The sequence below is a fragment of the Medicago sativa genome, chromosome 6 (genome assembly GCF_051527215.1).
Source record: "Medicago sativa cultivar Bolivia chromosome 6, Bolivia_mono, whole genome shotgun sequence".
Taxonomy (NCBI): Eukaryota; Viridiplantae; Streptophyta; class Magnoliopsida; order Fabales; family Fabaceae; genus Medicago; species Medicago sativa.
In genome coordinates this window covers 59,191,001-59,214,466 of record NC_140754.1, presented here as the reverse complement: position 1 = coordinate 59,214,466, position 23,466 = coordinate 59,191,001, and the positions used below count along the sequence as shown (strand labels likewise).

General features: G+C 32.7%; 1 protein-coding gene and 1 long non-coding RNA gene across 2 annotated transcripts; one reads left to right on the top strand and one right to left on the bottom strand.

Annotated features, from left to right (window-relative positions):
* Positions 1-1,462: 1,462 nt before the first annotated feature.
* LOC146915960 (heavy metal-associated isoprenylated plant protein 39-like) lies at positions 1,463-2,357 on the bottom strand. The gene is made up of 3 exons (XM_085718179.1): positions 2,219-2,357; positions 1,948-2,026; positions 1,463-1,842 (listed from the first exon to the last, which is right to left on the bottom strand). Exons 1-3 carry the CDS (start codon positions 2,225-2,227, stop codon positions 1,601-1,603), a joined length of 330 nt encoding a protein of 109 aa, XP_085574305.1. The 5' UTR covers positions 2,228-2,357; the 3' UTR covers positions 1,463-1,600.
* Positions 2,358-19,314: 16,957 nt separating this feature from the next.
* Positions 19,315-20,741, top strand: LOC146915959 (uncharacterized). Its single transcript, XR_015013635.1, has 3 exons — positions 19,315-19,353; positions 19,447-19,523; positions 20,089-20,741. It is a non-coding gene; the product is annotated as an uncharacterized LOC146915959 (long non-coding RNA).
* Positions 20,742-23,466: the final 2,725 nt, after the last annotated feature.

Genomic DNA, 23,466 nt, shown 5'->3' with positions numbered 1-23,466 from the left:
ATAAGTTATTATAATAATAATAATAATAATAATAATAATAATAATAATAATAATAATAATAATAATAATAATAATAATAATAGTAATAAATATAGCTAGTAATTTGAAACATGATTTACATGTACGAATATTTTATCCTAAAAGTTGTTTGGAAAGATATAGTATAGTACTTACATATTATAAACCAACGAAATTTTCCCATGAAGATTCAAACCATATATTTATGAAAGCTGTTTCGAGAGAGAGATAGTACTTACATATTACCAATCAATGAAATTCTCTCATCAAGATTCAAACCATATATTTATGAAATATGAGTAGTATTTTTACCAACTTGATCAACCTATTGTTAAAGAGTTCCACGTTAGATAAAATATGGTTTGGACATATGTTTATAAGTGGGGGCAATCCCCACCTTACAAGACAGTTTTATAAGGATGTGTTAGTCCAAATTCCAACATGGTATTAGATCCTATCTAAGATCTACCGTTGGAATTCTGTATTGCAACGCTTCATGCCCATTAATTAGGTCCGAGCGTGAGGGGTGTGTTGGAAATTTCACATATGTTGCGATCTGCCCCTAGTCACGAAATTGCGACATTTGAATTGCCTCATGTTGGCTTGCCTTGTATTGGCTTTGAAAGGGTGGATTTAGTCCCACATCGGTTAGATATGTCGGTTTAGTAGGAGTGAGTTAGGCCTCAAATTTCAATATGGTATCTGAGCCTATCCAAGATCCACCGTTGGAATTCCGCATTGCCACACTTCTAATTTCTAAGATAAAATATGGTCTGGACATGTTATTAGTAGAGGCAATCATCACCTCACAAGTCGGTTTTATGAGATTGTGTTAGATTCAACCACAATTTCTAAGACTTATTTTTTTTTGGGTAACATCAATTTCTAAGACTTATATTACAATGTATTGTTATTAATGTTTTTATATTTATTTATTTATTTATATTTCACATAAAGTACTACTTTTTTATTTTAAAAAATACCAAAAGCCATTTGATCCGTTTATCGTTTACTACCAACCTCTGTCAAAATTTACAATTCACGAGCAATAACAACTGGCGTCTATATTGTCACAGTCACATGAACCATTTGAGTAATAGTAAAACAAAAGGAAAAAAACAAACTAATACTGCACTGAAATAGAGTGAAGATTATAATCATTCGTACAACAAAATTACTAAGATAAATGTTTTATTTGTGTATTATGAATAGCAATCTTGAAGCTTAATTACCAATTGCTTCTCTAGATTAAAAACTAAGAGTTATAGAAAAAAATAGAAGACTCAATTATTAATTGTTGTGAATTCTTCTCATCTATTTAAAACCAATTTTCATCTTGGTAATTGATGATTAATCAATGCTTAAAAAAGATCTTGAACATCATATTTGAATTTATATTACAGAAAGTAAATACTAAAAGGCAACCAAAAAAAATTATAGACAATTTTTGCAGCTTACACTGGCTTCTCAATAATCAATATAGAAAAATATGGCAAACAAAAATTAGAAAAATAAAATAAAATGAAGAGTTATTTAAAAAAAACATAATAATAATAATAATAATAATAATAATTATTTCCTTTTATTTCTTCTCTTCTTTCTTTTCCTCCTTCTTCTCTTCTTTCTTCTCTTCCTTTTTCTCTTCTTTTTTCTCTTCCTTCTTCTCTTCTTTCTTTTCTTCTTTCTTCTCTTCTTTTGCAGGACCAACAGATACAATATCAACTTTTCCTACTTTTTTCAGCTTCTTCACAATTTTCACTGTATCCATTGAACCAATCACTGTCAACTTTTGCTCCTTTACATCTGCTACAATTGAATCAACCCCTATTCATCAAAATCAACAACAATTCAATAGATCAGCCTTTGATTTATTAAATAACATTTTTTCTATAAATATTAATTCTTTGCATTAAAAATATGAATTCTTACCATAAATATCTGCAGCAGCTTCTATAGCTTTTTGCTTTGTTTTGTCATCTGTCATAGTTAACACCTTTAACACAACCTTCTGCTTTGAATCAATCCAATGAAAGAATAAGAGGATGGAAAAAAAATGGTATATAAACAATCAAAATTAGTAAATAAAAATATTTAAAATTATTTCTTTTAAACATATTTATATAGCTAAATCATGAGGATTTACATAAGGAATCTAAGAACAAAATTAAATAAATAGGATAGGATATGAAAGAGGCAATACCTGAGCCATTTGAAGAGGAGTTATAAGGAGTGTGAAAACAAGAAATAAAATGAAGGCTAGAGAATTTTGATGAGGCTTTTGTAGTACCTATATAGTAGTGAGTGGGTAAAGGGATTGAGGTTTTGGAATTGATTTTTCTTTTATTTGTGCGTGTGACTGTGTGAGTCACATCAAAACAGATGGACCCTTATTAATGCAACTTTTTTTTCCGTGCCGCATTGTGGAATTCAATTTTATTTTGGTCAAATGCATTGTGCAATTTATGAACAACACAAAGGAAAATTGTTATGAGGGCTTGACATTGTGGTGCCATCTTGTAAGCCATATTGAAAGTTAAATAGTGTTAGATTACCTCAACTTGCAACAATGGTTTGTGACGGTTCAAGCATTACAAACACAGCAATATTGGCTTCTAAATCTTCATTTAGCATGATATATATTATATAGGTCATAGTTTGAATAAGTATTAAAGAAGGGTCTTGCTAACCGGTGTCTTTAAGACAATGGTTAAAAAAACTAAAAGTAGTAATTTTGCATTGAAAATTATAACTTTATGTCTTTTAAAAAGTTGAATTCAACAATTTTGACCATTTTTCAACAAATTATTTCTATTTATGTTCTCTTAACCAACGTCACAAGGATACTCTTTAACATCTCCTATAAAAGAATTGTTTACTCTCCGAAATTGTGTAAACTCTCAATTGTACACGGAATTAGTTTCATGATTTTAAAGAAGTTGGACCATGTTGTAACTTGGAATTAATAATCTTTCAGGAGTATATTTTGAATGGTAGATGTAGCATAAGTAGAAGAAATACTAGGGCCCGTCTATTTTGACTTTTTTTTTTTTTTTTTTATCATTTTCTAATGTCAGTTTTATATGAAAAATTAATTTAATTTTATCTACAGCATAATTTTTGATTATCTTTTAGTGATTTTATATATTTATTTATAAAAAAGTCACAATAATTTTTTTCCTTGTTTTACTGTTTAATGTACAATAGATTGAAAACATTGTATGATAATATTAATAATTAACAAAGTTAAATCAATAATTACAACTGAATATGTTTATGTCAATTTTTTTTTAAACGAATGTGTATGACAATTCTTAAAGATCAAGATAAATCACTGTCTAAAGTTTGTGTTTACAAAAAAAAAAAAAAAAGAACTATGTAATGTTTGTCTTCACATTTATGTATTTCTCAGATATTTCTTGTGAGGATTCTCTTTGTTGAAATGAAATAGACTTCATTCTTTAAAAAGAAAAAAAACGAAGCTAAATCAGTGCTTTAGTTTGGTTATGCACTTTTTAATATTTTAAACGTTTCATCCTCAAGCTTTTCCTTGTTTATTTTCATATAAATATAATAGCATATCCAATAAAAAATGGTAAAATCATGGTCAAATGCATGCGTGTCTAGTTTCATTCCTCTCTTCTTCTGTTTTATTAGCACAAGTTCGAATATTTTCTTTAGATCTGATGTAATTTTCCACAAGATCTAGCTAAGAAAAGCATTATGTTATAAATAAAAACAAAAATGCACAACCCTACTTGGCGTACGTACATATGCATATGATAAACCTTAATAAACACACGCATCATTTTAAAATAATTTTTATATACTATTGCCAGTAAGGCTGGCTCCAACCAATATTTCCTTATCAAGACAAAAATATTGTGTATGAAACCTGCATGAAGAAAATCATTGTCAATTCGCGACAGACTTGAAAAAATAACATGCATAATTTTTTTTTTTTTTGAAGAATAATATTCTTCGATTGATAACTTCTTAGGAAAAAAAATCTACATATACTATATTGTATGCTCGAATGAGGATGAAGTGGCCAACTTACTTCAAAATTATGAGAGGTAGAGAGAGACAGTAAACCTAGGCTTGTTGTTGGGGAGGGGGGGATAGGGGACCTTGGTACAAGGCGAGTCGGTGACGTCGGAAAGTGTTCAGACAGAGTCGACAGGTCAGGTCAGACAACAGGGTTTCAGACGATAAGGAGGTTACTGCAGGGTCATAGTTGAAATAATTTGTGTCCTTTTACTTCACTAACGTACCTGGACTCATTCCCTATTTCTATTTACGTCAAAGTTTTGAAGCCTGTTGGATTTTAGAGGACTTGTATGTGGCAAAGAAGTATAATGCACAAGGGAAGGTTTATAGATTTGTACATTACAATAATGTTGAGAATTGGGCAAGTTAACGAAAGCTTTGACTGATGTGAGTTTTGGTATGCTCCGGGTCTTTGTATAGGTAGCTAGGTTCGATCGATGTGTGAACTCAATGGAGGTGCGAGGGAAGGGTGAGGCGAGGCATGTTGTTGAGGGACAAAAAAAGTGTGAGGGTGTTAGCTGGTATTTTCACCAGCATCATTTAATGTGGTCAACATTAGTTGACTTTTACTCTTGCAGGAATCAAAGTCTTTTCTTCAATCAAAGGAGTTTTTTCAATGAAAGACTTTTACTCTTGCATTGAAGTTTGACAAGATATAAAGCAAGAGGCAAACCCGTCGAAGTCAAGCTACTGCCTTTGAAGCGGGAAGATTCAAATTTTAAAAGAGAAACAGTTTCCTTTAGGGAGAACGTGGGAGACAAGTGGTTGTCTACATGGAAGGAGTGCTGATCGTAGGATCAATTTCTTTCCACTTATTGTCTATGTATAAATAGTAGTTTTTCATATGGAAAACGGGTCACAAATCACCTATACATAATTCTAAAACACTTGAAGTACCGGCACGAGAGAAAATAGTCATAAAGAATGTAAGTAAATGATTTTTCAAACCACCTTTATTTTTAATGCACTTGCATTTGTATTTTTTTCTTTTCTTTAAGTTTCTGCAATTTAAACTTAATGCACCTTTATTGCATTTAAAACTTGTCGAAAGATGCCACATGGTCTCGTCCCGTTCGTTAAGCAACCTACGAACTCGATGAACGCACAACAACAAAATGCACAACATGTCCTAGGATCTCTGGTTCGGTCCTTCTTGTTATAATCAAAACCAGTCGGTATTTGTTTACCAAAAACACCGATAAACAGAGGTTGAGGAAAGTGCATAAAGAGGGGGAGAGAGTTGGTGAAGGTGAGGAACAGGGTTGAGGGAGATAAGGATCAGTCATGTGCTGATGGGGGGAGTGAGAATTGTGGTGGGGAAGGTGGTTTGTTCGGGTGGAGGGGAGAATGAAAGGAAACCCGTGGAAGTTGGGATAGACAAGAAAGGAGTGTCTAAGGTGTCAGATGAGGGGAAGGTGAAGGAGAGGGAAGTCTTACCAGCGATCCGAAGTCGGATTGTAGTAGTGGTTCAGTTGCGTGATTTGCAATGGAAAGATAAGGGTGTTCATGCTCTTGCTAAAAGACATATCATCAAGAATAGGCCCGATGAGAAAGATGTGAATTGGGCGCGTAAAGGTGCAGTGGCAATAGTGATAAATGGCGAGTCCATTCCTTTAGTTCAACAGCGTATCCTTTATTTTGGGTTTGAAAGTTTAGACATTATTTCTATGGGAGTGGGTTCAGGTGATTCATATGTGTATTCAATTTTAACAGGTTGCGTGGAATAAAGATTGTGTTAAATTTGAAAGAGGTGCGTGGATCCGTCTTTTTGGAATTTGTTGCAAGATTGGAATGAGAAGTTTTTTAGACTATGTGGTTTTGATTTTGGTCGACTAATGAGGGTGGATATTGTAACACCCTAAACTCTAAAAGCGATAAGTTACGCTAATGATACGACATATCAAGAATTTAGATGTTACATCTTCAATAAATCACCAAGCATGCATAGATAATAGTTTCCTCAAATCATCGCAGCGAAATAATACATCATAACATCAACACCTAAATAAAATATCTCAACAACCATCCAACATAAATAAGTCTCCAAGTAGCCATGTCTCAATATCATAATACATCATCAATATAAATTCTCATCTCAACAACTAAATCATAGAAATAAAAAATAGTCATAAGACTCAAAACAAAAAGACATCCTAATCAGAGCCGACACACTAAATTCCAAAAAGCAATAAACAAGGTAGCTCCAAGCTATCCTCAATCAACTCTCCAAAACAATCTATTCCTGCACACCGTCTACTCATCCATACAGATAAGGAAGGCGGGCAACCAAACGACCACTGAGGTTAGTTCATAATTCACAATTAAACATAATCAATGAACATAAATGCTACAAATTAAATTAAATTGATTAAACAACTCAACAACATTAAGATTCCAAAAGTACACAAATATATAAATTCACCACATATTCATAGGTTCATCAAGTTCACCAATGCACGTATACACCAATTCACATAATCAAGTATGACTCGACTCACCAAATGCACAATGTATGCAATGTTCCAGACTCTTCTAGATGCATGTGGTATCATAGGATTCCAGAGATAATTTTGCCGTCAATAAATCCACCATCATAATAAACACCACCAATTATGTTCTGCAAAAGCTATGTAATAAACAACACCAATTACATTCTTCAAATCACCTAATTACGACTATGAATGCATGAATTTCAAGTAAGGACTCGACAATGCACAACTCACCAGCATAGACACTAACATAATAATCACCACCAATTATGTTATTCACCAACAATTGCATTATTAAATACTTACATCCATACAATCAACAAGTCATCATCAATTCATTTATTCATAGTCATCAAAAGAATCGACACCATAATCATCATCTAACACTTCAAATAAATAATATAGTTTCAAATTCACCTTTCACATAAAGATGGACATTTAGCCGCATCTTGACATCAATCAAAATAAACACCCAATCCTTAACAATTCATTCGCATTAAATCACACTAACATGATTTCAAAGTCTCCTAATTTGACAAAGTTCGCCTAAGTTTATGAAAACTAGCTTTTTCCGACAAATCTCTCAAAACTAAAGTAAGCGACGTCTCAATCGGGTATACACACAAATCACATATAAGTGCAGTAGTGTGTACACATACATTTCATAGGCCAAAGCCGACAAATACGAAAATTCACCTAAGCTCGTATCATTTTATCATTTTGCAAAACCAATTCCTTTTCAAAATGAAACCAAGTTAGATCTAATGTCATAGGTTAAATACTCTTAAACATCCTAATTAGACTCCTAGTACTCAAGTTTTAAGGTTAGGGACCAAACCATGACTTTGGGTTTCACTTAAAAACTAGTTAGGCTGAATTTTTATAAAAATGCATCAAGACCTACTTGTAGTATTTTCACCATAACTCAAAATCTAAAAATCATATTTAATTAAAACCAAAGCCATTGGAACCCTAACACCCATGCCTACAACTTTCATGTTTACACCGAATCCAATTTGGAATGGAAAGGTGTGAAAAATAGTGAATTAGGAAGAAGATGGTTCATAGGAATCGTGTTAAGATTTTGGAAAACGCGACACGATTTTATGTCTAGGAACCACTGAACATTCTACAAGGAAAATCCTGTTACGACTGCAAAAATCGCGGCACGATTTTGACAACATCAGGTCCAAAAATCAGTTTTTCAAAAGTGCGTGTTCCACCATTTTAAGCCCTTCTAAGGTTCCAAATTTATCTCAATCACACCCAAATCATCATACTAATATCACCTAATCACTTATCCATTAATCCCACCACAATCACCTTAATTTTACTCAACAAAATCAACTTATTAATTTCCAACCCATTTTCACAAAACTCAACAAACAACAACAACAACCTTCATCACAACAACACAATTAGAGATACCCAAGACATGAATCTTCATCAACAACACAACACATTATCATTCAAAGCATAATCTCACAATTTCATCAACAAATAACAACAACAACTTCATTTTCACTCATTTAAGCAAAAGTCAACAAAGTAACTTATCAACACACTTTGATCATGCAAAATCAACAACAACAAGTTTAACATCAATTTAGCATACCCAAACTTATCATCAAAGAAGGGACACAAAATTGAAATTAAAATTTCACAAAAATAATAACTACTCACAAATAAGCACTTATTCAATTAAGTAGAAAAATAGATTATGGCTTATTCATGAAAGAGCACTATCCCCCTTACCTTAAACCTCCAAGAATTTGAATCCTAGCCTCAATTTTTGCACCAATGCTCCAATCCAAGTTTTTCCTCTCTAGATCTTCTTCTAACCCTTGTTGCCTCACTTTCTCTTTCTACCTCTTCCTCCAAAATGTTTTGCAATGTGTGAATGAATGTAAAAATGACCTAATTTATCTTAAGACTAGAGTTTATACTAGATCATCTACCCATAGTGCCGTACGGGTCATACATAGTTAAAAACATAATTCAATGAATTATATAATATACATAAATTTAATGATAAAGCACTACGATTAAGTTATTTTTAATCTCTTATAATAATCGAATGGATTGGAAGACGTTAACCATGCACTTGGCAAAAGTACACATACGCAACCACTAATGGAGCATAAACTAATGCAACAACAATGTCATCAAACACATAACCAAAATACAACTTGGTGGTAATTTCCGTAACAATATTAGTCATCAATAGTCTCAACTGAAGATGATCGCAGTAATATTAGTCATCAGCAGTCTAAACTGGACCATACAATAATGCATCACACAATTAGGATCAACAATTAGCATCGACAATAATGGTCAAACAATGATAATGGTTTGTCAAGATTCAATATTTTCTTCCAATTAACATGCCAAGAATAAAAAAGGCAGCAAAATGTAGAGGCAGTGTATGATGTCATTAATATAACTTAATTTTAACATGCGAGGAACTGAAATGTGCACAATATAATTGAACATACCAATATATATCACGTCCTTGATATTGACAGAAGGATTTAGCAGCGAGTATACAATATCAATGATTTAAAATGGCGTATATATTGCCAAACGGAACACGTATATATTGTACTACCCTGCAAAAACAAATCAACAACAAACAAAAAGTTGCAAGGTTTAGCATTAAGGTAAGAATAATAACAGAGAGATCTATTATTTTGTTTATAGCCAACAAACAAAAATAGAACGACATTGATAAGAGCATCAAGAACCCTCTTCAGGTTATACTACAGAAATACCTTGATATATAAAATAAAAGAACAAAGACTTATAAGAGTTAATAATTCATAAATCCATAGCTATCCAAGAAAAAACACCAGTTTAGGAAACATATTACTAACCTTATAAGCACAAACCCAACCAGTAGTCTATTACAACCAAAATGAAAAGGTGAACCATGACAATAACTTAATTTCCTAACAACACAATTCATCATGATCATCAACAACATTCAACTCAAAAATTAACAAGTGCAAAATCACATTTAACACCAAAGACGGATTATTATCCAAATCTTAACGCGTTCCACATATTAGACACCCAATCATCATCAATTCATTATCATTCTATCATATAAACATGAATTCAAAGTCTCCTACAAGTTATCCGACCCTAAAACATTAGTTTGACAAAGTTCGTCTAATTTTATGAAAACTAGCATTTTCCGACAAATTCTCCAAAACCAAAGTAAACGAATTCAAACGCCTTAACCGGACATACACACCAATCACATATGAGTGCAGTAGCATATACATATACGTTTCATAGGCCAATTCAGATAAATTTCAAAATTCACCTAAGTTCGTCTCATTATCATTTTTCAAAAGAATTCCATTCAAATTCAAACAATACAAGACCCCATTAGACCCTTTATGAAAAGTTATTTCTTTCATAAATACACCCCTTGATGGTTAGGATAAAGTCCTACACTTAGGAATAAGTTTGGTAGCATTTGGAACGAAGAAAAACGTGTTTTGGAAGTTTAGAACAGGGCGTAATCGATTATTAATAAGGCGTAATCGATTACCCCTTCCAGCAGGCAAAATCTGGGGGCAGAAGGTTTGTGTAATCGATTACACATATGGTGTAATTGATTACACCAGTTCAGGATACACAAAAATCTGTTTTTCGAATTTTTCAAGTGCGAATTTTCACTAAACCCAGAATTTAACCTCTTATAACGAACACTTAGAACACACCCAAACCACATTTCTCATTTCAAGATCACTTATTTTTTTTTTTTTAAGCAAACGGATACTCGCTCACGCAAGCACCTAAAATATATTAGGAAGAAAAACAGATACAAAGAAAAGAGGGGGGACAAACAACCGAAACCCTCCAAACAAAAAAGAGCTTAAGAAAATCTAAAGTATGGCAAGCCTATCCTATTTCTAGCATAAGCTTCCCTTATTTGATTCGGAACATGATCCCACCAGAAAGAGGAATTCAAATTAAGGCCCACATTAGCAATTTGGTCAGCACAGTGATTACCTTCCCTATAAATATGAGTAACAAAAAAAGACATAGAGGAAGTTAAGTGCATACAGTTTTCCCATCTGTTTTTCAAGTGCCATGGCACTATATTTTTAGATTTGAATGCTAGAGTGACTAACATAGAATCTGTTTCCAACCATAAGTAAGACCAACCTCTTTGAGCTGCTATCTCAATAGCATACATTGCACCATTTAACTCAGCAATTAAGGAAGTTGAGTTGCCCAAGTTATAAGCAAAAGCACCAAGAAATTCACCCTTTGAGTCTCTGAAAATGCCACCACAGGAAGAAAGGCCTGGATTGCCCACTGAAGCACCATCAACATTGCATTTTATCCAATTGAAAATTGGAGGTTGCCATAAAATTTCTTTTATTGTTGGAGCTTTACCGTAATTTATTTTACAAGAGAAGGCTCTGAGAAGAACAAAATCAGCAATAGAGGAGTTTGCAGCACAATTTGAGTGATTACCTGTCATTGCTGTGCCAGAGATAATGAGATTTATGGCTGATCTCACAGAGATCTTCTTGTTGTTGAACCTTTGCTGATTCCTACAATACCATATGGTATTGATAATATTAATCACTGCCGCTACAATCACCACTTTGCAGAGAGGAGACCAGCCTCTGTTGCTTAACTGAATGGCTTCTTCAATTGAAGTAAAATTACATTGCAAATGCACAATTGACTGTAACCAGTTCCATAAAGATATAGCAAAAGGACATCTATGAATAAATGTCTGGCTGATTCATGGCTCAAACAACAAATGCTGCACATAGAGGGGATTTGGCAACCTCTTAAAATCATATTATCATCAGTTGGTAATTTGTTGTGCAAGCCTCTCCAAATCAACATTGATTTCGAGGGTGGAATGGATGGGTTCCAAATATAGCTTGCCCAAGAAAAGTTTTGGCCTATGTGACAGTGATGCTGAAATGCCTCTTTAAAAGAGAGACTGCCATCATGAGATTTTGCCCAAATAAATTGATCATCTTTTTCAACCACAGGAATTGAGATAGACTGAATGATACCTTGTAATGTTGGAAATAATTGCTGCAGAGTTTGAGGAATACTCCAAGCTTTGTTGTTGATGAAAAGATTGACTGTAGCTTTTAGGGAAGAATGAATGTAATCTGGAATGTTCAAGGATTTCACCAAAGGGTCACCACTCCAAGAATCTAGCCAGAAATTAATGTCCAAGCCATTACCTAACAACCAGGTAGAATTAGAAGAAACCTCATTGAATTTGTGCTTGATACTACTCCAAACTGAAGATGTGATATGGTACTTGATTGGAGTTTTATGTTTCAACACTCTATTCCTCAAGAAAAGAGCCCAAGGAAGATTTGATTGAGTCATTTCCCAGCAAAGTTTCAGATTTGCCCCTTCATTGATCATTGAAAGAGATCGAATGCCCAGTCCCCCCTCCTTAACAGGAGTGCACACCGTATGCCAAGAAACTGTAACCAGCTTTCTCTTATTAACATCACCACTCCAAATAAAGTTCCTCATAAATCTTTCTAAGTCCTTAATCAGCTGTACTGGCCATGAGTATATTGAAATACAATGAATAAGCATGCTCTGGATCACGCTCTTTACTAATTGCACTCTTCCAGCAAGAGAGAGGAGAGAAGCTTTCCAAGCTGAAAGCTTAAGTTTCACTTTATCTGCAATCGGTTGAAAGTAAGCTGACTTTGCTTTCCCTTTGAAAATTGGCACCCCTAAATAAGTGAAAGGCAATGAACCAATGTTAAAACCAGTCAAATTGGAAATTTGAGTTAACCTCTGATGAGAAATGGAACCAGAAAAAATAGAGGATTTCTGAGGATTAACATGTTGGCCAGATTCCTGAGCATATCTTAAAAAGATATCAATGAGGTTGTTGATGTTGGAGGAAGATCCCTTGCAGAACACCATAATGTCATCTGCGTACAATATATGAGAAGGTGCTGGATTATTTCTAGAGCCTTGAATGAGAGTAAGGTCCCCATCTCGGACCAATTTTGTGAGGCTTCTGCTTAAAACTTTTTCTGCAAGATAAAAGAGAAGAGGAGACAATGGGTCACCTTGTCTGACTCCTCTAGAACAAGAGAAATAACCATGAAGTTTCCCATTGATAGCAATAGACATCTTGGCAGATTCTAAAATGGTTTTTATCCAACTGCAGAACAAATCATTAAAACCAAAAGTCTTCAACACCTTCAGCAGGAAATTCCAATCAATAGTGTCAAAAGCTTTAGCCATATCAACTTTCATAGCCAAATTACCACCAAAAGTCTTCTTATGCAACACATTAATGACCTCAGAGGTGAGACAAATGCAATCTTTAATACTCCTCCCTTTTATGAAGCCTCTTTGTTGAATAGATGTGATAGCTGGCATTATAGCTGAGAGCCTGTCAGCTAAAATTTTTGTAATCACCTTGAATTTGAAATTAGCAATGGCAATTGGTCTGAACTGCTCCACTGAATCTGCATTGTTAGCTTTTGGAATAAGAGCAATAATATTAGCATTATAATTGGGCAATAACCAACCAAAAGTAAAAAACTGTATAACAGCCTTAAACACATCATGTTTGATTATTTCCCAATATGTTTGAAAAAAGATTGCTCCAAAACCATCAGGCCCTGGAGCACTATTTTTGTTTAAATCAAAAACAGCTTTTGAAATCTCTTCATGAGTTGGTAACAAAGTCAACATATTGTTGATTCTATCTGTGATCAAATTTGGAACCACTTCTTCAATCAAGCCATTTTGAATGGTGTTTGAGTTACTAGTAAACATATTTGTGAAATGGTTAACAACATGTGCTGAAATTAGATCAGGATCATTCAGTGTGATATCACCACTCTTCATGGTTGTAATGTGACTGGAGACATTTCTAATTTTGGCAACTCTATGGAAATAAGATGTATTTCTATCACCTTCACAATGCCACTTCACTTTAGATTTTTCATGCCAAAACATTTCTTCAACATTCAAAGAATTTTCTAAATTTATCTGAGCAGCTTTTTCTTGATCCATAAGCAAATCAGAGATGCCAGAGTTATCGATTTTCATTTGAATTTCATCCAGTTCTTTGTAAGCAGATGTAACTTGAGAATGCACATTACCAAAAGTATTTTTGTTCCACAGTTTCAGGGCCTCCTTTAGAAGCTTCAACTTTTGAGATAAAACAAACATTGGGCAGCCAGAAATATGATTGTTCCAAGCTTGTTTCACTATGTTAATGCAATCCGGGTGGGAGATCCACATTTTCATGAATTTGAAAGATGATGTGAACTGAGGGTTATGGGTTTGGAATTCAAAAAGGATAGGAAAATGATCAGATCTTAACTTGGTTAAGGTACAAACATTAATGGAACCACAAGCATTTATCCAATCATGATTAACAATGACTCTATCTAATCTTTTTTGGGTGTTTTTCCTACCTCTTCTACCATTTGACCAAGTTAAGAAAGAACCTTTAGTATGCAAGTGAATAAGGTTATTGGAATCTGACCAGGTTTGAAAATCAGACATAGGTAATCTGGCTGGTTCATGCTGGCCCTGATGTTCATGGGACCCTAAAATAGTATTAAAGTCACCAATGCAACTCCAAGGCATAATGTGCTGGGACTGGATAAGGGATAAGGCTGACCACAGGTGACGTCTAGTAATATAACAAGTAGAAGCATACACTGCTGTGATACCAAAAGGTTTATTATTAACATCAATTTGAAGAGAAATTTGCTGGTTATCAATGTTAATTACTATGGGTGAAATATTAATGGAACAAAGACACCACAAGTTAGGAGTGAGGCTCCCTCTATTATTAACTGCACAAACTTTAAGACCAAGGTTATGTAACCACCTAGAGGAAAGGTTTGAGATAGACATCCATGGTTCAGCAATAAAACATAAATCAGGTTTAAACTTGAGAATTAACTTTTTTAACGCTAATTTTGTAGGAGAATTAGCCAAACCTCTAAGATTCCAGAAGAAGCACTTCATTTCAAAGGTGTGGAAGAGCCAACCTTTGATCTGGTATATGGTTTCTGCTTTGAAGGAGAGCTAGCTTTCTTCACGTTCTTCTTTGTAGCTTTGCTGGTAACCATTTGAAAACCTTGATCATCAACGAAAGGATTAGCAGCTTCTGCTTGATTAGTGATCACATTAACAATAGGAGCAGTAGGAGCATCTGATCCTAACACTTCATGACCATCATTAATAAGCAAGTTAACTTCAGGTTGCACATTACGCTCCATCCTTCCATCATTAGGCTCCAGTTCATCATGATTGGCCCAAGATTGTTTCAAAAAACGAATGTCTTGTTTCACAATGTCATTTCCAGTTTCGCTGCTACAATATTGAGAATCATTGTTCTGCTGCAAATTCTGACCGGCAGAATCTTCATTATTAGCTTGTGTTGCCGCAACAAAAGAACCAGAATCACTACTAACCTCTTCATCCACTGATTGATTAATCTCTGGTGTCTTGATCTCCTCTTCATTATTCCCTCCAATCTGAGTTGTTTGAACTTCTTGGTTTTTTGAATTTTCAACATTAATTTCTATTTCCAAATTAACATCGTTTTGAATCTGACCCTTAGTACCAGTATCTGATAAATTCACCACTTCAGGTACCTTGCTTTTCTTAGGCGCATAAACCTGAGCAACCGGTCCATTTTTCTTAACATTCTGCTCCTCTGCTTTTTTCATCACCGGTTTTCTTTTACAAATCTCATAATAATGGCCAGTACACTTACAATAGCTACAAAAGTCAGGTAAATTCTCATATTCAATGTCAACAAAGAATGCAAAGCCTGTTCTTTCAACTAGAATTCTATGACACAGGGCTTCATTAAGATTTAAATCTATTAACACCCTAGCATAGTGTCCAAAAGATCTCTCAATCATAGATTTACCTGTGATGCTATCAGTACAAATTGGAGTTCCAACCCCATTAGCTATAGCAAAGAGAATTTTCTGTCGCCAATACTCTTGTGAAAGGCCATAGATTCTGATCCAGACCTGGGTTGTAGTTTGATACTGATAATTAGGATTGAAGTCTTTATTCCAAGCAAACAGCTTCAAAATACCCGGGTTCAAATTCCACGAGCCAATTGTTCTGACTCTTCTCATATCTTCCACTGAGGAGAAAGAAAACTCATAGAATCCTTTCCCAATCGAAGTGACACCCCACCTTCCTATGGTTTTCCACAGGGCAGCGAGTTTAGATCTCAAGGAATCAACCGTAACAGGGTTTGAGCCCTTTGGCCAAATGATTCTGCCTTGTAGGTTATGCTTACATGTCTCTAATCCAGCTTCATACTCATCATCAGGAATCTGAATAGCTCTATCCTCACCTTTGAGACATGGTTTAGGTAACTGACTCAGAGGAATATCACAGATATTGTTAACAGCCTGTGCAAAAGTTTTTTGTTGTTTGGTTTGATTGAAAGCAGTCTTGGGAGAAGATTTGGATGGTGAATTTGGTGGAGATTGAAGGCATGGCCAATTGTTAATGACGGTTTTGATTGGTGGTGGAGCGGCGGACATGGTGAAAGACAGGGTTGAGAACGGTGGTTTGAGGAAAAGGACAAAGAAGAAAAGGTTAGTGTTTGATCCAAAAATCCCATTTTATCCCAATTGATCCAACACCCAAAACTTATAGTGAAAAACAGAAATTTTAAGTACTCTAACTCAAGCTAACAACATCATCATCAAAATCACATTTTCTCTATTTTTACCCATTTTCACTAAACTCAACAAACAACAACAACTTTCATCACAACAACACCATTAGAGACACCCAAGGCATAAATCTTCATCAACAACACAACACAACATCACTCAAAGCATAATTTCATGAATTCATTAACAATCAACAACAACAACTTCATTTTCACCATTTTAAGTAAAAAACATCAAAGTAACTTATCAAGAACAACAACTATGAGTTTTAAGCACATAACACATCAATTTCATGAAGTTTATCATAAACATAATTTCACATGAAATAGGAGCATTGATTTTATCATTCAAAACCACAAAAAGTTACAATTATCACAAAAGCACTTAAACCCATAAGTGAAATTAAGAGATTATAACTTACTTAGTGAACGGAGACTATCACCCTTACTATAATATTCAAGAATCCAATTCCTAGCTTCAATTTAGCTCCTAGCCACCAATCCTAGGCTTTCTCTCTCTAACTATTTCTTTCTCCTCTAGATCCCCTTTCTCTCTATCTCTATCTCAAAATGTTTTGTAAAAATGAGTGAATGAAGGTAATGACCTAAATTTCTCCTAAGACTAGTGTTTATATAGTCACGACACAAATGAGTTTAGTCCCAAGTTGTCCTAATCTACTAAATATTCTTACCAACTAATTCACCATAGTTACTACTCACTTAAACCGTCAAAATAACGAATAGTTACCGTCTCTAAAATAATAACCACCACTCACTAGTAACTTAGTCAAAAAAAAATTATTCCCACTTGAAGCACTATATAAATAACTCTCATAACCAAATGACATAATTTACCCTTGCTTGTCAAATGACCAAAATACTCCTGAGTCTAAAATGACTAAAATACCCTTCTTAAGTCAAAATCCACTAATCCCGAATAAAATACACACAGAGTCAAATAATCACATACAAACACATATAGACGCACATAATAAATAAATAAAGTAATTCTAGCGATAAACGGGCTGTTAAAATAGTCTATCATCATAGTGCTGAAACCAAAATAAAAAGAAATCTTTTTCGTGTTTTGAGAATAATTGAGTGAAATATATGATAGACTAATTCACCATAGTTACTACTCACTTAAAGTGTCAAAATAACGAATAGTTACCGTCTCTAAAATAATTACAACCACTCACTAGTAACTTAGTGAAAAAAATAATTATTCCCACTTAAAGCACTATATAAATAATCCTTGCTTGTCAAATGACCAAAATACTCCTGAGTCTAATATGACTAAAATACCCTTCTCAAGTCAAAATCCACTAATCCCGAATAAAATACACACAGAGACAAATAATCACATACATGCACATATAAACACACATAATAAATAAGTAATTCTAGCGAAAAACGGGCTATTACAATAATCTATCATCATAGTGCTGAAACCAAAATAAAAAGAAATATTTTTCGTGTTTTGAGAATATTTGAGTGCAATATATATATATATATATATATATATATATATATATATATATATATATATGGAATTTTGAGAATATTTGATAGAAAAATAAATCAACAAATATAAAAATTTAAAATCTTTTTGGTATTTTTATAATATTTGATAGAAATAAATTACTTAAAAATAATATATATATATATATATATATATATATATATATATATATATATATATATATTGAAATTAAGTAAAGTGAAATTTACTTGTTGAAAAAGATGAACAATCCCCGTTAGCAGCGTAAAAAAAAAATTATGGAACTTTTGACAAGTGTACGAAATGTGTCCTCCACTAATATGTTATTCAAGTAATATAAGTTTCATACTCAATTGCAAATGTAGATTTATGTTCATGACGTTTAACAAAATAATAGATTTATTTCAGTCATGACTCAAGGTTCCATTTATCTTTTTTTGGTAGTGTAAGGTTCCATTTATCTAATATAGCTATTTTATTCTTCAAAAAATATATATAACTATAATAGCAAATTTTCATTCCATTAATTTTAAAATTTAAGAGGATTATTCAATTGTACTCCAAAATAAAGTTTTTTTTTTTATTACAAACGTTCTCCAAATTAAAGATAGAATAATATTTTTCCCCTCATTACTTTTTTTTACTTAATCAAATTTCAAGGAAAAAAAATAGATATCTTAAATTGAATTTTTTGTGATAATATCTTAAAAAAGATTTACAATCAATCATAATTGATATCGTTTTTTTTTTTTTTTTTTTATTCAAGCTTTGGTTTCTATATAACCTTTTTAGTTTCTTGAGTTTCACTCTTGCTTTCTTCCCTTTGGCTCTTTCAACTGAGATGGAGGCACTTCCCCAACAATTCTTAGACGGCCTAAAGGTTCTTGTGATTGATCATGACGCCACTATCCATAATGCCATCGTTGAAAAATCAATTGGATGGGATTTCAAAGATTTGTAAATTAATTTATGATACATACTCAATTATAAATTAAATTTTGTTAACATGTGAAAGTCTTTAACTTTTTGTAACAATTCTTAATTTTATGTAATTTTTTTTATGCTTGTTTGTTCCAGTTACCACATGCTCTAATGCTTCTTTTGCATTGACTCTTTTGAGGGAAGCAAAGGGTTGTTTTGATGTGATACTAATTGAAGAACAAATCTCAGACATGAATTCCTATGATTTTCTCCAACAAATTACCCAACAAATCAATATTCCTGTCATTAGTAAGAACATATATACATAATTAATTATATTATTATACACACACTTATGTGTAACATTATATATATAAATTATAAATATATGTGTCATATGCAGTGATGGGTGTTGATGGATCAACAAGTGCAGCTATGAAGGCTATTGCAAACGGGGCTTGTGAGTATTGTGTTAAGCCTTTGAGTGATGACCTAATCAAAAACATGTGCAAACATGTTCCAAGGAAAGTTTTGAATGAAAATAAACAAGATCAAATTCATGTTGATAATGGCACAAAAGAAACTCATGTTGATATGGTTGAAGAGAATAATTATGAACCCCCAACAAAAAAGAACCGTTTAAGAATTTCTAAGGGCTGTGAATCAGTTTGGCCTTGATAGTAAGATTCTTTGCCACTTATTTTTCTTTTCTTTTATTGTATAATTCAAGAAACTCAACTTGTGTGCATTTTTCCCCCTCCCTTATATTTCAGATGCAAAACCAAAAAAAATTATTCAAGTGATGAATGTTCCTGGTTTGACAAGAGAGCATATTGCTAGCCATTTACAGGTTTGTTTTTTAGATTAATTTGGTTGATTCTGTTATACTTTCTCATGATTGAAGATGTGATAAATTTTCTTATAACATATAGTTTACTAATTGAAAATTTGATAGATTTTGGGTGTAAAAAATTATGCATATACTTATTATACACAAATGTTTGCATTCAATCATGAATGTATGTTTTTATGTTTGAAATATCATGAATGTATGTTATTAGCAAAGGATAAATTTGTTAAAAAATATATTTTTTTACCAAAATATTTAAAACATGATTTAGTTGTGTACTAAGGCACTCTACATTCTTTTATTAATGTAAAAAAATAAAATAAGAATGCACATCAATCAGTCTAGGAAATATTGATTGGAAAATTTGATACACCAAAAGAATTGGTGGCTCATATATTGATAAAGAGAGGTTTATGATATTTTTTTAAATAATGCAATTTACTAACCCGTACTGTTTTTTTTTTTTTTTTTAAGAATATTTGTAGATTATTATATAGTAATTTATTTTGTGTGATTTTAAATTGTAATTTATATTTAATATTATGATTTGAATATTGATTCGCAGAAATTGAGACTTACTTTAAAGAGGCAGATAAAGTGACACAATTAAAGAATGAAAAGCCAAAAGGTAAGTGGAAAAAATCAAATCAGGATCAATGTCATCTTCCTACTGAAACACAATTAGGTCTTGAAGCTGTTAAGTCAACGCCAGAACTTGATCAAAATGTTAAAAATCCTGTCATACAATGTGACAATAATTTCCATTCACCACAACATTCATCGATATTTGCAAACCTTTTTACTGATCAGTCTGATGTTCAGAATTCAATCATACAATGTGACAATAACTCTCATGCTCCACAACATTCATCAAAATTGGCCAACATTTTTCCTGATCAGTCTAATGTTTTGAATTTGATCATACAATGTGACAATAATTATCATGCACTACAACATTCACCGACATTTACCAACAATTTTACTGCTCAGTCTAATGTTATGAATTCAGTCATACAATGTGACAATAATTCTCATGCACCACAACATTCATCGACATTCGCCAATAATTTTACTGATCAGTCCAACATGAATCCAGGTGATGAGTTCTTTAATTGTCTGTTTAAGGAATAAGATGAAGAGTAGGCCAGGAAAGAATTATCTCTTTTTTTTTTAACGTTATTAGTTTTGTTAGTTAGAAATATTTTTGCATTAAATTCATTTCAGTTTATTAAATGCCTGAATTGTGGCATTTGGAAAAGAAAAAAAAAGGTGTACTGGTTTGACAGTGGTCACAATCTTTCCAGAAATTTTCCTAGTTTTGTTTATTTGATTTCAAGGATACAATATGAATTTCTTTAGTTTTGTTTATTTGGTGAGAATATGGAAATTGTAGGTTCTATGTGCTTTTATTGTGTATATAGGCATAGTGTTGCTTAATAGAAATTAGTGTATGCCCTGAGCACAACTAAGTTATAAGGACAATGTATTGAAATATATATGGAGAGTTCGGGCTTTGATTCGAGACTCCCCACTTATTCATCTTTAAATATGATGTTCAAGTCATTAGACTATTTGACAAAATAAATACATAAATTGTTTTACACATTTAGGACTGTCAATGTTATTTTTCCTATCGATTTCCGCAATCATGCTTATTAAGGATGCTTAATATTTGGGAGTAAATCATTTTACCAATGGTTAGAAATATGGAAATAGAGGGATCATTTTCTGGACTTAGAACCTGTTTATCCTAAAAAGAAAGGGTAAATACAGACTTTGGTCCCTTAACTTATTTTTGCGTTTCATTTTGGTCCCTTAACTTTAAACTGTCTCAATTTGGTCCCATAAGTAATTCTCCGTTTACCAAAATGGTCCCTTCCGTTAGATTTAAAAAAAACGTTAACTTTGGTCCCACTTGTATTTTCTATTATTGAAAAATAATTTGAAATTATTAAAAACATGAAGAAAAAAAAAATCATCATGTTCATCAATCTCTGCATATTTTCCCTCTTCATCATCATCAAAGCCAATTATCACAATTCAATCCCAATTAAATAAAAGTGAATTCTGTCCAAGATTAGAATCTCAATTTGATTAAAAAGGGACAGAACCAACAACTGAATTTTCACGTTCATCGCATTCTCAAACCTCTAACCAGATTCAAAACCTCAACACTGTTACAAATCAAACATCATAGAGGCGTGCAACCACAACAACATCCAAACCGCCGTGATATCAAAACCACAGCCGCTGTTACACTGGCCAAACCGTCGTAACCCATCAGACCATCACAACCAGTATCGAAAATCCATTGCAACCAAACAGCACCCAATACACTACACATCTCAAAAATTGATCCAAAAATCCAAAAAAGGTTCAAGGTCCCTCTCTTCTCTTCTTTTCTCTCTTCTCTTCTCTTCTCTTCTCTTCATAAACACAGATCTGTGCAGAAGGAACTGGCAGCTGACAGTGATGGATCTGTCGTGGTTCAAGGTCGCGCGCGGTGGCAACAGTGGGTTTAACAGCGGCAATAGGTTGAACGGCGGCGACATGAACGGCGACGATGGGTTTTTTTAGCTGCGTTGACACTTTTCCCCTTCCTGCTTCATGAATGACATGCTTTTCATGTGGTTTTTGGATTACGTTTTTTTAGTTTGAGAACAGATGGAGATGATGATGAGAATGGATGGATTTTGGTTTGATTTGAGAAGAGATGAATCTGAATTTGTTTGGATTTCTTGTTGTTTGTTGTTGAACCTGTGTTGATTGTTGTTGTTGAACCTGAGAAGAGAGGAAGCAGAGATGATGAAGAGGGAAAATAAGAAGAGATGATGAACATGATGAAACTTTTTTTTTTCTTCATGTTTTTAATAATTTAAAATTATTTTTCAATAATAGAAAAGTACAAGTGGGACCAAAGTTAACGTTTTTTTTTTAAAAACTGACGGAAGGGACCATTTTGGTAAACAGAGAGTTACTTATGGGACTAAATTGAGACAGTTTAAAGTTAAGGGACCAAAATGAAACGCAAAAATAAGTTAAGGGACCAAAGTCTGTATTTACCCTAAAAAGAAAAAAGGAGGGATCATTTTCCTAATCATCATATTTCGCAGAATAAATAATCATATCGAATCGGGTCAGACTCATGAGTTTTCAACTCGATTTCAGACCTAATCGGTGAAGAAGGTGACCCGAAAAAAACTAAATATTATTTTGATCATTTTGCCATAATTTACGGAATTTTTTAACACAAAAATATTTTATATTGATTTATTTGAGAATAAATTGTAATTTGAAATATCATTTTATCAATATTTTATGTCTAATAATTTTGGGAATATTCCTTGCCCTTTTGTGGCACTTTAGAAAATTTCACTCTCTCGTTTATGTGTCATATTAAGAAATTTGCTTAATCAATTAATTTGATTTTCGATCATTTGAGGATAAACTTGTAATTTCATTATACCCAAAATATTCTTAAGAAGATTTTATTTATTTTTTTTTTTGAAGAAGAAGATTTTATTTATTTTATACCCTCAATTTCTGACCCTAATTTATGGGATTGAAATTACTCTATGAAATCTCTAAATATTTTATGTAAAATAATATGAGAATCATATATTCTTTTAAATAATATAATATGAGAATCATATATTCTTTGAAATAATATTTTCTCCAGATTTGAGTCTAAAATATCTTATGTAATTTTTTTTTTATAATAACAACACTAATGTGAATTATTCTCTTAAAGTATTATGAAATTGAAATTTTTTGGACTCCATCTTACATATTATTGTATCAAGTAGTATTCTGTATAAATTAATATTATTATGAGATTTTTTTGTTGTTAGAGACCCTTGAAAATACCTATTTAATTAAGTCAAGCGAAGTAGAAAATTTAATTAAATTCTTGATTTGAGTGTTTTGAAATTTTTTGTCAAAT

Coding starts and splice junctions, on each gene's coding strand:
- LOC146915960 (XM_085718179.1), bottom strand. Junction 1,843..1,947: donor AGCTGCTGCAGATATTTATG/GTAAGAATTCAT, acceptor TTTGATGAATAG/GGGTTGATTCAATTGTAGCA.